This window comes from Thermothelomyces thermophilus, chromosome 1 (genome assembly GCF_000226095.1).
Source record: "Thermothelomyces thermophilus ATCC 42464 chromosome 1, complete sequence".
Lineage (NCBI taxonomy): Eukaryota > Fungi > Ascomycota > Sordariomycetes > Sordariales > Chaetomiaceae > Thermothelomyces > Thermothelomyces thermophilus.
In genome coordinates, this window is record NC_016472.1 from 6415300 (window position 1) to 6427245 (window position 11946).

The window sequence follows — 11946 nt, forward strand, 5'->3', positions numbered from 1 at the left end:
GCCCTCGCTGCTCGGTTGGGGCCGCTCCGTTTGTTGACATTCCTGGTTGATCGAAGCTCACTCACACTGAAGCATTGATCGGTCACCACGTTAGAGCGACAAATCTAGGGCAAGTGGATGCCCAACCATGGCAGCAGGACTAGCAGAATATTTTGCCCACGGAAAGCATCAAAACACACACACACAAAAAAAAAATGGCGATGTTTTGTATTTCCCACGCGTGCATTATGTCTAAAATAGCAAAGTCCCAATAAGAAAGAGAGAAGATCCTCAGAGATAATGCATTTCTACATTGGGGCCTGCCACCTCAGATTGATCTGTTTCCTCTTCACCTGCGATATCGTTAGCAAACAAAAACATGACACACAACTTGGCCCAGGACACGGGAGACAAAGGGGAAAGAAACCAAAACCAAAAAAATAAAGGACCAAAAGAAGAGAAGAAAAAACCAAAGGAAGGAGGACTTACCACCGGCGCCAGAATGATTACCCCGACCAGCAAGGCCAAGACGGTCCCGACCAGGGCGACCTTGTTGAAGCCCTTGCCTAGGATGTCGAAAAGGAAGCTCGGGGCGACCCTGGTGCCGAAGACGTCGACGCCGTAGGCCAGGACGAGGCTGGTGCTCTCGACGACGGCGGGGGTGGCGATGATGCGGTCGACGCCGAGGACGTCGCGCTCGTGGGTGACGACGGTCTTGGGGTCGACCTCGATGGCCGGGTGGTAGCGGATCAGGCCCTCCTCGGCCTCGGCCGGGGTGGGGTCGCGGCCGACGGGGCGGCGCGGCTCGAGGACGGCGCGGGGGATGCCGACGATGCCGTGCAACTCGGGCAGGTAGGCGAGCACCTGCCGCGACGTGATGCCCTGGCGGGTCTGGGTGACCTGCAGCGCCGAGATGGGCGCGCTCAGGACGTACGACTGGGACGTCACCGCGGGGCGGAGGACGCCGTCCGCCGTGGGGACGTCGACCGGGCCGATGGAGGAGTAGGAGCCGGCGGCGCCGAGCGGGCCGCGGTCGTTGGCCTCGGTGCTCTCGTAGAGGTCGGCGACGAGGATCTGGTAGCCCCTGAGGGACTGGGCGGCGTTGTCGCGCAGCGCGTACTGGCCGAAGTAGGTGCAGACGAACCAGTTCTCGGCCATGGCGCACTCGATGGGCTTGGCGAGGTCGATGCCCTCGTACTGGGCCGAGTAGAGGATCTGGCCTGAGACGGTGTCGAGGAGATAGACGGTCAGCGTCTGGGCCTTGTCGTTGACGGCGGCGGCGACGAGCGTGTTGGGGTTGAGGTACTTGTACTTGACGGTGCGATCGCCGAGGACACGGCCGATGGAGGCGACGACGTCGTGGGCCGGGCGGGTCGCAATGTTTACGATCCTCTGGCCCTGCGGCGGGGAGAAGGTCCACGAGGTCGACTCGTACGAGCTCGTGCCGTTGGCGACAAAGACGACGCCCCTGAGCTCGCCTGCGGCGCCCCGTGTCACCACGGTCTGCCTCGGGGCCTTGTAGACGTGGAGGTCACCAATCTTGCCGTCGCGCCCGATCCGGATGAGTTGCTTGCCAGAATAGGTGTCGACCAGAGCGGTAGCCTGAGTGGTGGCCTCGGGGCTGGGGCTTTTCGCCTCGATGATCTCGCCAGTATCGCCCTTCAAGACGACGAAGTCATTGTTGGAGCCGAGGATGGTGACCTCGCCCGTGGATTCGTGGGCGTAGATTCCCTTGACGTCCCACTTGCTGGCCTTGGGGATCGTAAAGGCCCGCTTGTGCCACACCACTCTGCCGCCGTTGCCGACATCGAGAGCGTAGAGCATCCCGCGCCTCGTGGCCAAGACGGCCAGCTTGTGGAAGCCAAAGCTGTCCCGGGCCAGCTTACCGGTGGTGGAAGGCACATCCTTGCCGAGGACGCTGCTCATGAACCTCGACGGGATGCTGTCGATCCAGGCCGGGAGGTACTGCAAGTCATTGATGTGGCGCTTGACTCGGTGGATGTAAGCCTGCACGGGGTTGCTGTGCGCCTCGACCTCGAGCGACCTAGCCAGGTCCTCGCTCTCGGGGATCTCGGCAAACGTGGCCGCAACTCCCCCGCTCATGCCCTCGTGACGAGTCCAGGCGGACTCGCCGTTGCGAATCAGCACCCAGTCGTCCAGGTCGGTTACCGCCGCTGCCCGCACCGCGTAGCTGTCCCCCGAACCGCCGCCCTTCTTGACCACCTCGGACACTGCGTGGACGACGGCGGCAGCATTCGGGTCACCCGTCTTCAGCGTCCAGCGCCCGAGCACGCCGTGAGACTGCGACGACAGCAGAACCACCTCATCCTCGGTGATGCGGGTGAAGTAGACGTTGGCGCCGTCGGAGCTCGTGGAAAAGGCGCCGGGGCCAGGAAGAAGCGGCAGGCTGTAGGCCTTGGAGACGGCATTCGTCTTCAGATCGACGTGGAAGACCTCGCCGCGGTGGCCGGCGGCCGTCTTGCTGTGGACCAAAAAGTGCGGCTGCGACTGGGCGAGGTGCGGCGCGTGGACCTCGACCTCGACCGTGTCGGCGGGCAGGGGAAACTCGTGGCGCGTCTTGGTACCCAGCACGTTGACCCACAGCGTCCTGCGGGCGTGGTCGGTCCAGGCGACGACCGGCGCGGCCGAGTTGGCGCCGACGAGCACGACGTCCTGCCTGTCGTGCACGTCCGCCCTCGACCCGACCGTCATCTCGTCCAGCTTCCTCCCCGTGACGGGATCGAGCACGGTGACCTTGAGGCTGTACGCTCCGGGGGCCCCCTTCAGGCTGACGACGAACACCTTTTCCAGGTTGGTGCTCACCTGCAGCGGCAGGTCCCCCGTCACCTCCCGAAACTCCCACACCACGCTCCCGTCCTCGGCGCTGAGCCGGCGCGCCACCGTCGCCGCGCGCTCGCCCTCCTCCGACAGCACCAGCACGTCCTTCCTGCCGGGCCCGCTCTCCGTCAACTCCACGACCTCCAGGTCCCTCACCACCTCCACGCCGCCGCCGCCGCCGCCGCCAAGCCGCACCCAGAACTTGTTCCTCCCACTCACCGCGTCCCACGCATGCACGGCGCCGCCGTACGCGCTGACGACCCACCCTTCCCCCTCGCCGGCCCGCATGAAGCCGCGGACGCCCCTGCCGCCGTCTTCCCGAGTCCGGCCGCCCGGGTCCGCGTTCGGTCCGCCGGATCCGGATCCCGATACCGACTGCCGCCAGACGACCTCGCCGGTGCCCGGGTTCACGGCGCCGAGGACGCCGAGGTCGCTGAGGGTGTAGAGCAGGCTGGCGCGGTCATCGCGGCGGGGGCGGTGGAAGAAGGTGGTCTCGCGCTGGGGCAGGCCCAGAAGCTGGTGGTGGTAGTCGATGTGGCCGACCTCGTCGCGGAAGACGGCCTGTGCGCCGGGGGCTTGGAGTAGGAGGAGGGTGCCGAGGGAGCAGAGGGTCGGTAGGAGGTGTGGGGGGCGCATGTTTCCTAGCTATATCTCTCTTCTTTTCTTTTTATTTTTTTCCTTTTTAAATCTTTTCGTTTTCTTCTTCTCCCTTACTTTTGGGATAGGTCTCCTGGGTATTGGCGGCCCCGGGGGGGCGGAGAGGGGGAGGGAGCGCAAGCCGAGGCGCGCTGACGGGCGATTCGAGGTCTTGCAACTACTTTAGGTTTAGGATCGTAATTTTCGTTTCGTGGGCCATTGATCTGCCAAAGCAAGCAATATGGGAGATGATGGTTTTGGTTTTGCGATGTTGAGTGGCCGGCCTTATCGTTGGCGATGGGATGGGAAAGCTCGAGCTTTGGGGAAGCTCCGCTGCGGTGGTAATGGGAGCTCCAGCGAGAAGAGGTGACGTTAAAACAATTGGAAGGCGTTGCCGGTGCAGCGTCTCTGTGCATACTGCAGCGGAAGGAACCCCTGCCCGAAAGATGTCTTGGCATTGCCACCAGCAAGGAACTGATAGTGTTACCCCCGAAACCGACCTTATCCTAGCGTAGTCGCATTCCGTACCACGCAAGGTCCCAAAGTCAAATTTGTTTGAAGGCCACATACAAAAGGAGAGAAGACGCAGGTTTTGAAGCCCAGTAGCTCTCAGGCAGTTGCTTGTCTGGACGATCTCCCCACAGCCGTCGACGCGGAGCTGCGCTCGCTTTTGGAAGAAACGGCCATGAGAGCATTGATTGTTTGAGATAATTAATCACGAACTGCGCAGGACAAACGCGAGACACAACAACCGAGTTCTCTGGATTTTCCAGCATTCACACTTTCATGTACTTTATTATGTACAGTACCTGAGAAACGGGCCCTACACATTACACACAGGATATAATAAGCCCAGGTCCTGTCCATCGCCGTGACAGTATCTAAACGCGCCCGGCGAAGAAATGGCCACCTGAACTCCCTTCGACTCTGGTGAGAAACCAAACTACGGAAAAAGAAAAAAAGAGGCCCACAGCCCTTCATCGGGCCCCTTCCCTGGCCAGCCCTTACACTCAGACCTCCCCTTCCTCTTCCCGCTCCGTCCGGACCTCGCCCACCTTGACAGGCACGCACGCCCACGAGCACGCGACGCGCAGGAACGGCACCAACACCATACCCCCGCCCTCGGCCCCCATCCCCATCCCCATCCCCGCCGCGGCCGACGGAAACCCGGCACCGGCGGCGGCGGCGGCTGCGGCGGAGGCGCCAGCCGTCTCCTCGCCCGCCTCTCTTCCTCCTACTCCTCTCCCCCGCCCCTCCGCCCCGTCGTTGTCGGCGCCCTCGCCGGCGACCGCGGCCGCGGCCGCCGCCCGACCGACGCGGCGAAACTCGACCCACAGCGCCAGCGGCATGGCCGTGTCGCGGCCGCAGACGGCGCAGCTGGCGCCGCCCTCGCGGCGGATGTCGACGGCGCGCTGGACGGCGCGCGCGAAGTAGCGCGGCATCCAGGACGGCACGAGGTCGGCTCGGCGTCCGGCGGGGTGGAGTTGGCAGTCGTGCGCGTGCGCGTGCGCGTCGTCGTCATCGTCATCGTCGCGGCCCGTCGCCGCGATCGAGGCTGTGGCGCACGCGCGGAGGGCGAGCTCGAAGAGGGACCTGGGCCCCCTGGCGCCGCTGCTTCTCCGTCGGTGTGGGTCTGCGGCGAGGAGCATCATGTCGCGGTAGATGGGCTTGGTAGGCGTGGCGAGGGCGGTGAACGGTTCGATCTCCAACAGGGGGGCGGCGGGGTTTTCGCCTTGCTCCCGCGCCTGCGACTTCTCTGGCGAAGGCGCGGGGGGGTTGTAGAGGGATGGAGGAAGGGTGAACGGGGTGCAGGCGTTAAGCGCGCTGTCCAGGAAGTGGACGGGCGTGCGGGCGTAGAGCTCGGTGGTCACGCCGGACCAGGTGGGCTGGGGTTTCGCTTCGGCCGGTCGGCCGGGGAAGGTGAGCCGCTCGTACTCGGCAGCGTGTTGCGGGTTGGCGGCGGCGGCGGTGGCCGCCGTCGCCTGGGGCTGCCAGAAGCGGTTCGGCTCGAATGCGAAGTTCCGCATCTTGCCGCCGCGACGGAGGAGGGCAAGCAGCTCTCCAGGGAGGAAGTTGAGGAAATTCTGGGCGATGTTCAGCGTTTCGAGGTTGACGAGCTTGGCGATCGCCGGGGGGAGGGTCACCAAGCGGTTGGCGCGCAGGCTAAGGACCGTAATGTTCTCGACGTTGACGAGGGCGACGGGGAAGCGGCGCAGGCGGTTGTTGGAGAGAAAAAGCTGGATCTCGGGCTCTCTCTGCTCAAAGGCCACATCCCTTGTCACATGTGGGATGGGCACGATGTTGGAGAGGGACCGGATCTGGTGGTCTGGAATGGTCTCCAAGTCCATGCCGCTACGCACCAACAGGCGTTAGATACCGTTGTCGCTGAGCTAGAGTCCCTCATCAGGGAGAGAGAGGGCGTTGGAACGATGCAATGACTTACGAGAGGTCAACCTGCTCGGTGCCGGTCTCGACGCAAAAGTCGATGGCGTCCTGGACTCTCTGCTCCAGCGGCGAGAGGCGCGGCCGAACCGAAGGAGGCGGCATCGCCGTAACGCGAGGTCGGGGAGCCGCGAGTGGTAGTCTCGCGGCGGCTGGTTCGAGGTCGAAGCCGTCGTCGGTGTCGGTGACGGAGCCTTCGGTACCCATCCAGACGCCGCTGTCGAGCTGCCTTCGGAACTCGCGCTTCTGCGGCTTTGGCGGTTTGGTGCCGCGAGGCGGAGGGTAGCGCGGCTGCGTCTCGTCGCCCAAGGCCGAGTCGGACGATGCGGGCTGCTGGTCATACCAAGTGCCCACGTACCTGCGCTTGCGGCGCCCGAGGGTCTGGTAGTTGTCGATGGCCGGGTCGTCATCGCTGGAGAAGAAGGCAGGATCGCTTGATGAGGAGTGTGGCGGAGGAGGAGGAGAGTCTGGCCGACGGCTCCGTTTCTTTCTGTCGCCCGCCTGCAAAGGGGGAAGAGGAGGGAGCGTGGGTTCGTCAGCCATGGCTGCGTCTCCTCCTCGCCTCTTTCATGTACTTCTTTCTTTCTCTCTATTCCTCTCACAAGTTCTTCCCTTTATGACTGACTGACGATAAACCTGGCACTGTGTGTGGGCCTATGAGAATTCAATAGAAGAATGTAGCCGCTTGCGACTGGTGGTGGGGGATGAACGGATGCACAACGGTGGGACTCGAAGCTTGGGCCGAGATGCAAGCACCTCTCTGCATGCGTGAGATGTGTCAGAAAGGAAAATATGAGTCTGAATGAAACACATCAATTGACAATTGAAACGACAACCTGTATTCCGTACCGACTACACACGTAAGGGTAGTACAGGGACAATTGATGTTCCGGCTGTCAAAAAGTTGAAGAAGAAGAAAAGAACACGCTCGTGGAGATTATTTTCGAAGAAACACCAAAGTCGCGTCAGTCGCGTACTTCGAGGCCAGTTACTCCGTACCTATCGCGACTTGGGTCTCGACCCCACTGGAGCCGTTCTGGTCTTGGCAAAACGACCCCGGCCACTAACTTGGCTCAACCTTGGCGCTGCTTGGCAAGCTGTGTGGGGTCCAAACTGCCAATCCTGGATGCCGGGCCCGAGAGTCTCGCTCGTTGCAACCTGACCATTGCACCTGGCATCTTTAAGCCTATTAATTGCCTTATTCGGTAGCTACTATACGCACGGAACTACTCCGTACACAGGAGTGTATATACTGTACCTCTGTATGTATGTACAACGCTCGCTGATGCAGCACTGCGCAGTACTAGTGATAGAAGTTTACCCCAAGACCTTCTCTCTTCCATTCGGAAGACCTTAATTACAAGCTGGCTTAGCCGCACTACCAGTGAGGGAGCGATAAAAAAACCGTACATGTTCAAGATCCGGCAGGCAATGTTCACGTTAAAGCTCACGCGAAAGCAATGGTGCGAGTTCTTCGGATCAGGCCCAATTCTGCTCTGTTGTAGTGGTAATTTGTTCGTGACGTGTCTGCATCGCTGCATACCAATCTCATGAGCTCTATGCTTCTCTCAACGCGCTCCAGACTAATTACCTAGACTAGACTAATTACCTACGGAACCAGAAAACCGATATCTCTTGATGTAGCAGCGTGAGAGATAGAAAGGACCCGTCGATGAGTAAAACCAACGGAATGAGGCACCGAGAAGCCCAATGCCAGTGACACTTCAACTCCAAAAGACGCCGGTTTTTCATAATCATTTATCTCTTCAGAAAGACCTCATGAATCTTGGGATGCGTAGCCAAGTCGCCGACCATACGGGACGCCTCACATGGAATCTCTGGAGGTTGTTCTGATCCTCGCGGCCCTGGCAGCGGCGCTCTGACCTCTCTCGGTTCTCTCGTAAGCGAGTCGTCCGGCCAGCAGCATCATGTCCGTCTCGTTGTCTCCGCAGGTCTCCTCCTCCTCTTTCTCTTTTTCCTTTCTGCTGTTGTCATCGGTTCTGTGATCAGCGCGGCCGGCCTGTTCGGCGAGCTCGGCGAGCCGGGTGAGCTCCGCGTCGTCGACGGAATCAAAGTCGTCAGGCGCGGTGGCTTCGGGCCCTTGGAGAGACCCAATAGTGACCTCGGCAGTTCTGATTGGTCGCCTCGCGGGCTTGACGGGCGGGGCGGCCTCGTCGTCGCTGCTCACGATGAAGATCGGCGCGTAAGGGCCGACGGCCTCGCCGGCCAGCTCCGGGCGGGCAGGGCGCAGGAGCTCGTCGTCGCTGGTGAGGTCGACGAGGATCTTCTTTCTCTTGGTCTTGGGGTCAGGGGCGGCCATGACGGCCGCGGCGTTGGGGTCGGCCACGGCGCGGGCGCGCTCCTCCATGATGAACTTCTCTTTCTCCTTCCTCTCGCGGGCAAACTGCCGGGCCGAGTTCTTCTTGAGCTGCCGTATCTGTGCTCGAGCGTTGGCCGCCCTCTCGCCCTTGTCCTGGTCGTCGGCGGTAATAATAGCGGCGCCGGCGCCGGCGTCGTCATCGTCGGCCGGCTCGGCGCCGATGTCGACCATGTAGCCGCAGCCGCCCATCGTGTTCTTGCCGTTCCGACCCTTCTCGCAGACCAGGACGGCCTCGGTAAACGGAGCGACGTTCTTGTACTTTTTGAACAGGCGGCCCTGCATGCATTGGGGGCAGCCGAGTCTCTGCTGGGGTGTGTCCCGGCCGGCGCCTCTATCATCATTGGCGCGATTGCTGAAGGCTTCGGAGGCAGTAGTGAGCGGGCGTCGGCGCACCGGCTCGGGGTCTTCTTCATTCTCATTTTCCTCCTCGCTTCTTTCTTCCTCATATTCAATGTCATATTTCCCGTTCCCGCAACTGACAGTACCTCTGCCGATGCCATCACGACTCGCATCCAGGTTCACGCCACCACTGCCACTGGCGCTAGAACCGCGAGTGCGGCCCTGACTCTGTCCCTGACGCCGGTTCCGGATAGCCGCGGACGCGGAGCTGGGGGCTGCCTGCGGGGGAGCAGCCGAATGCTCAAGATAGGACTCCGGGTCCAGAGCGGGATCCGACTCAAGCACCTCGGAATAGCCGCAACCGTGGTTGGCGCGGTCGCTGCAGACGAAGCGGAACTTCCCCCTGTGCACCGACTGGCCGTACGGGTTGAAGCGGGAGCGCACGCGGCGGCCCGTCCCGCAGCGCGGGCAACGGCCATACTTCCCGCCGCCGCGGTTGGTCCTCCCGCGCGGTTGGCCCGGGACGGGAGGGTCGGCACCGGCACCTTCAGCGTGAGTCGTCCCGGCGACCATACGATGCTGATTTTGCTTGTAAGGGCTCTCGCCGTCCGAGCTGCCATCCTCGTTGTTGCGATCGATGCGGCCGGTGAGGACGCCCTGTCGGGGGAGGTGTGGGGAGGGCGGAGAGGTAGCTGGGGGAATAAGGTCAGTTAATTAGCTAGAGGCCTAGTCTGCTTCTTTGGAATAGCACATTGAAAAGAAGAGAAGGGCAAGCTTAGGATAAGCTGCTAAGACCACGAGGACTGGAGGCAGAATATGAAAATCCAGGCTGGAGGAGGAGAAGGAGGAGAAGAGGGAGGAGGAGGAGGAGAAGAGGGAGGAGGAGGAGGAGAAGAGGGAGGAGGAGGAGGAGAAGAAGAAGATCATTGCGAATACTCACGCTTGCGAGAGATCATCGTAAATCGGAATAGACAACCGATCAGGGATACTGGAGAAGTTGAAAGAACGGAAAGGTGCTCGGCCTCTTTGCGAGGTTGATTCGGGGTTTATGTGAGTGATGGAAGATCGAGAACATGTGGTGCGAACGCCCATCCGCTCTGCCACTGTGGCCAGAAGGCGCTTGCCTTTCTGGGGACGTTGGCAACTTGAAACTGTAACAATACCGGATCAAAGTTGTTGAAAATTGCCAACCCTGGACGATGAATGAATGACAATGGAAAGCTGAGCTTGTCGTGTCTGCTGTGCTGCTGTCAAGAAGTGGTTCGAGTACTGAGCAAAGGAGTGGCCAAAACAGAGATTTGTAAACGGCGATTTGGTTGCAGTGTTTGGATGCCTGGGGAGTAAGAGGGGAAGGAGCAAGACTGTGACAACCCCGTGATGTGGGATTCATTGCTAACAAGCTCTTTGGTCCAGCTAAATAATATATATTCTACAGCACATGCCTCTTTTCCTTACATTGTAGCAACAAAGATTCTTCGAGTGATGGACCTCGGTCAAGTCGGTACAGAGAGAGGTGATCAGGCACTGTCCTCATGTTCCAAGCTAATTACTCACCCAATCACATAATGACATTCTTTTAGATGATGATGATGGCTGTGGCGTGAGTCACTGCAAGTAGCCTGAGGATACTGCCATTTTGTCTCATTACCTCGCTAATGACTTGAGGTGGCAGGAGTGGCAATCTAATTAGTGCATGCGTGGCCTAAGTTATAACCCTGGCAACCGCATTTCCTTGCTTCCTTGCCCGGTTTACTTTTTGAAATGGCACAAGTCCCGGACCAAGGCCCCCAGCTTCCTCACCATCCTCCTCCTCTTCTTCTTCTCGTCCGCCGTAGCGTTCCTGTCGTGGCCAGCTTGATGATATCGTCGGAAACCGAGCCGAATTCCTTCCAGACCTCGAGCTACTTGTTCTCGAGATTGCCGGTTCCGATGTTGGCAAAGGCCTTGTCCTCGATCTGGGGCGCCGACTCGCCGTGTGCCAGCGCGGCGCCGATGCGGAAGACGTAGTCGGGCGCCTGGCGATACGGCAGCGAATCCTTGGCGCTCTCGCCGAACTGGTCGCTCGCCGAGCAGAAGATCAGTATCTTTTCCCTCACCCCCTCTCTGATGGCCGCCTCGAGCTCCGTGATGGCAGCGGTTTCCGGGTCCGGCGGCTACCTGGTCGCTCCCAGGTCGCGGTCGTCATGCTGCTCTCTCGGCTTCTTGCTCTTGAAGGTCCACGAGATGGAGATGATGTCCAACCCGCGCCGGATGGCGCCCCGGATCGCCTTGGCCGCGCTCTCGGCAAAGATGGTGCGGTCGCCGTTGGGCAGCCGCTTGCTGTGGACTCTCAGCACCTGGACGGAAACCCAGGGGTTGATGCGCGCGATCATGTTGGCCATGACGGTGCCGTGACCGTCGGCGGAGCGGTGCCACGGATTCTCCGCGTGCCCGCTCGGCGGGTAGTAGCTCCTACCCCTGGCGGTGACGATGCCGTTGTAGGTACGAAGGTGATCGATGTCAACCCCGTCGTCGATCAAAGCGAGCTGTTTCGTGCGAACGCCATATCATCAGTAGACCGTCCAATCTTGCGAGTTCGCTTGCTGCCATGGGCCTCTTGACAATGAACTCGTTATATTTTTTTCCCCCGTGCTTACCTTGATCTTGCTGGGTTCCTCTATTTTGACACCAATCTCTCTGAGTACAATCCCTAGCGATTTTCTAAACCTGTCCATCGTCGTGACCCAGACGTGCTGTCTCTGGGCTATGGTGAGCGGGCTACTTTCGGCTGGGTTACCAGTCGCATCGCTCTGCTCTTCGTTGCCGGTTTGGTTAGCGACCAGCCACTTCAGTCTCCGAGCGACTTTGACATCGATTCTCCCCCTGCTGTTTGAGGCGAGGTCGTTTTTGAATATTTCGATCATCTTATCCATTCTTGCGGCACTCTCTAGTCCCTGAAATCCTCATGAGCATCATCATTTGATACGATCATTGATGTTTATATCATATCTCTAGGAAACCTTCGCAACCACGCGCTTTGGGCGAACTTGGGTCATGAGCATACCGGTGCAGCATAGAACTTGAGGGTCTACAGCTTGGTCAGCCTAGGGAGACCGTTGGCACTTCCCTAGCCCTTTAACATTGTCTGGTTCCCGCTCCAGTACAGGTTGACATGTTCGACTTGCGGCGCGGCGAAGAAAATGACGTCTGAACTCAGGTCGGGCTTCCGCCAGTCCCTGTAAGGCGAGGCCATTGGTAAGTATGCATGTACTCCTGGCCTTGCTAATTATGCTAACCTAACCGGACAAGTAGGCAGAGGTCTTTTCTAGCACCGAAAAGTAAGGAACGGTGCT

At 60.2% G+C, this 11946-nt stretch overlaps 4 protein-coding genes across 4 annotated transcripts; all 4 read right to left on the reverse strand.

The window, feature by feature from the left end:
- Positions 1-19: 19 nt before the first annotated feature.
- On the reverse strand, positions 20-3815 carry MYCTH_2297465 (uncharacterized protein). Its single transcript, XM_003659859.1, has 2 exons — positions 469-3815; positions 20-332 (listed from the first exon to the last, which is right to left on the reverse strand). Exons 1-2 carry the CDS (start codon positions 3451-3453, stop codon positions 288-290), a joined length of 3030 nt encoding a protein of 1009 aa, XP_003659907.1. The 5' UTR covers positions 3454-3815; the 3' UTR covers positions 20-287.
- Positions 3816-4423: 608 nt separating this feature from the next.
- MYCTH_2297467 (uncharacterized protein) lies at positions 4424-6555 on the reverse strand. The gene is made up of 2 exons (XM_003659860.1): positions 5897-6555; positions 4424-5805 (listed from the first exon to the last, which is right to left on the reverse strand). Exons 1-2 carry the CDS (start codon positions 6436-6438, stop codon positions 4464-4466), a joined length of 1884 nt encoding a protein of 627 aa, XP_003659908.1. The 5' UTR covers positions 6439-6555; the 3' UTR covers positions 4424-4463.
- Positions 6556-7720: 1165 nt separating this feature from the next.
- On the reverse strand, positions 7721-9570 carry MYCTH_2107377 (uncharacterized protein; the record flags this gene model as incomplete). Its single annotated transcript, XM_003659861.1, has 2 exons — positions 7721-9306; positions 9555-9570. The coding sequence occupies 2 exons, from the start codon at positions 9568-9570 to the stop codon at positions 7721-7723; spliced, it is 1602 nt and encodes a 533-aa protein (XP_003659909.1).
- A 1124-nt stretch (positions 9571-10694) lies between these two features.
- Positions 10695-11827, reverse strand: MYCTH_2297469 (uncharacterized protein). Its single transcript, XM_003659862.1, has 2 exons — positions 11251-11827; positions 10695-11139 (listed from the first exon to the last, which is right to left on the reverse strand). The coding sequence occupies exons 1-2, from the start codon at positions 11524-11526 to the stop codon at positions 10768-10770; spliced, it is 648 nt and encodes a 215-aa protein (XP_003659910.1). The 5' UTR covers positions 11527-11827; the 3' UTR covers positions 10695-10767.
- Positions 11828-11946: the final 119 nt, after the last annotated feature.

Bases quoted from the DNA above. Each gene is read 5' to 3' on its own strand.
- MYCTH_2297465 (XM_003659859.1), bottom strand. From the start codon at position 3,453: ATGCGCCCCCCACACCTCCTACCGACCCTCTGCTCCCTCGGCACCCTC. The intron at 333-468 runs GTAAGTCCTCCT...ACGATATCGCAG, and splicing joins TAATCATTCTGGCGCCGGTG to GTGAAGAGGAAACAGATCAA.
- MYCTH_2297467 (XM_003659860.1), bottom strand. From the start codon at position 6,438: ATGGCTGACGAACCCACGCTCCCTCCTCTTCCCCCTTTGCAGGCGGGC. The intron at 5,806-5,896 runs GTAAGTCATTGC...GTTGGTGCGTAG, and splicing joins ACCGAGCAGGTTGACCTCTC to CGGCATGGACTTGGAGACCA.
- MYCTH_2297469 (XM_003659862.1), bottom strand. From the start codon at position 11,526: ATGGATAAGATGATCGAAATATTCAAAAACGACCTCGCCTCAAACAGC. The intron at 11,140-11,250 runs GTAAGCACGGGG...CGCACGAAACAG, and splicing joins AGGAACCCAGCAAGATCAAG to CTCGCTTTGATCGACGACGG.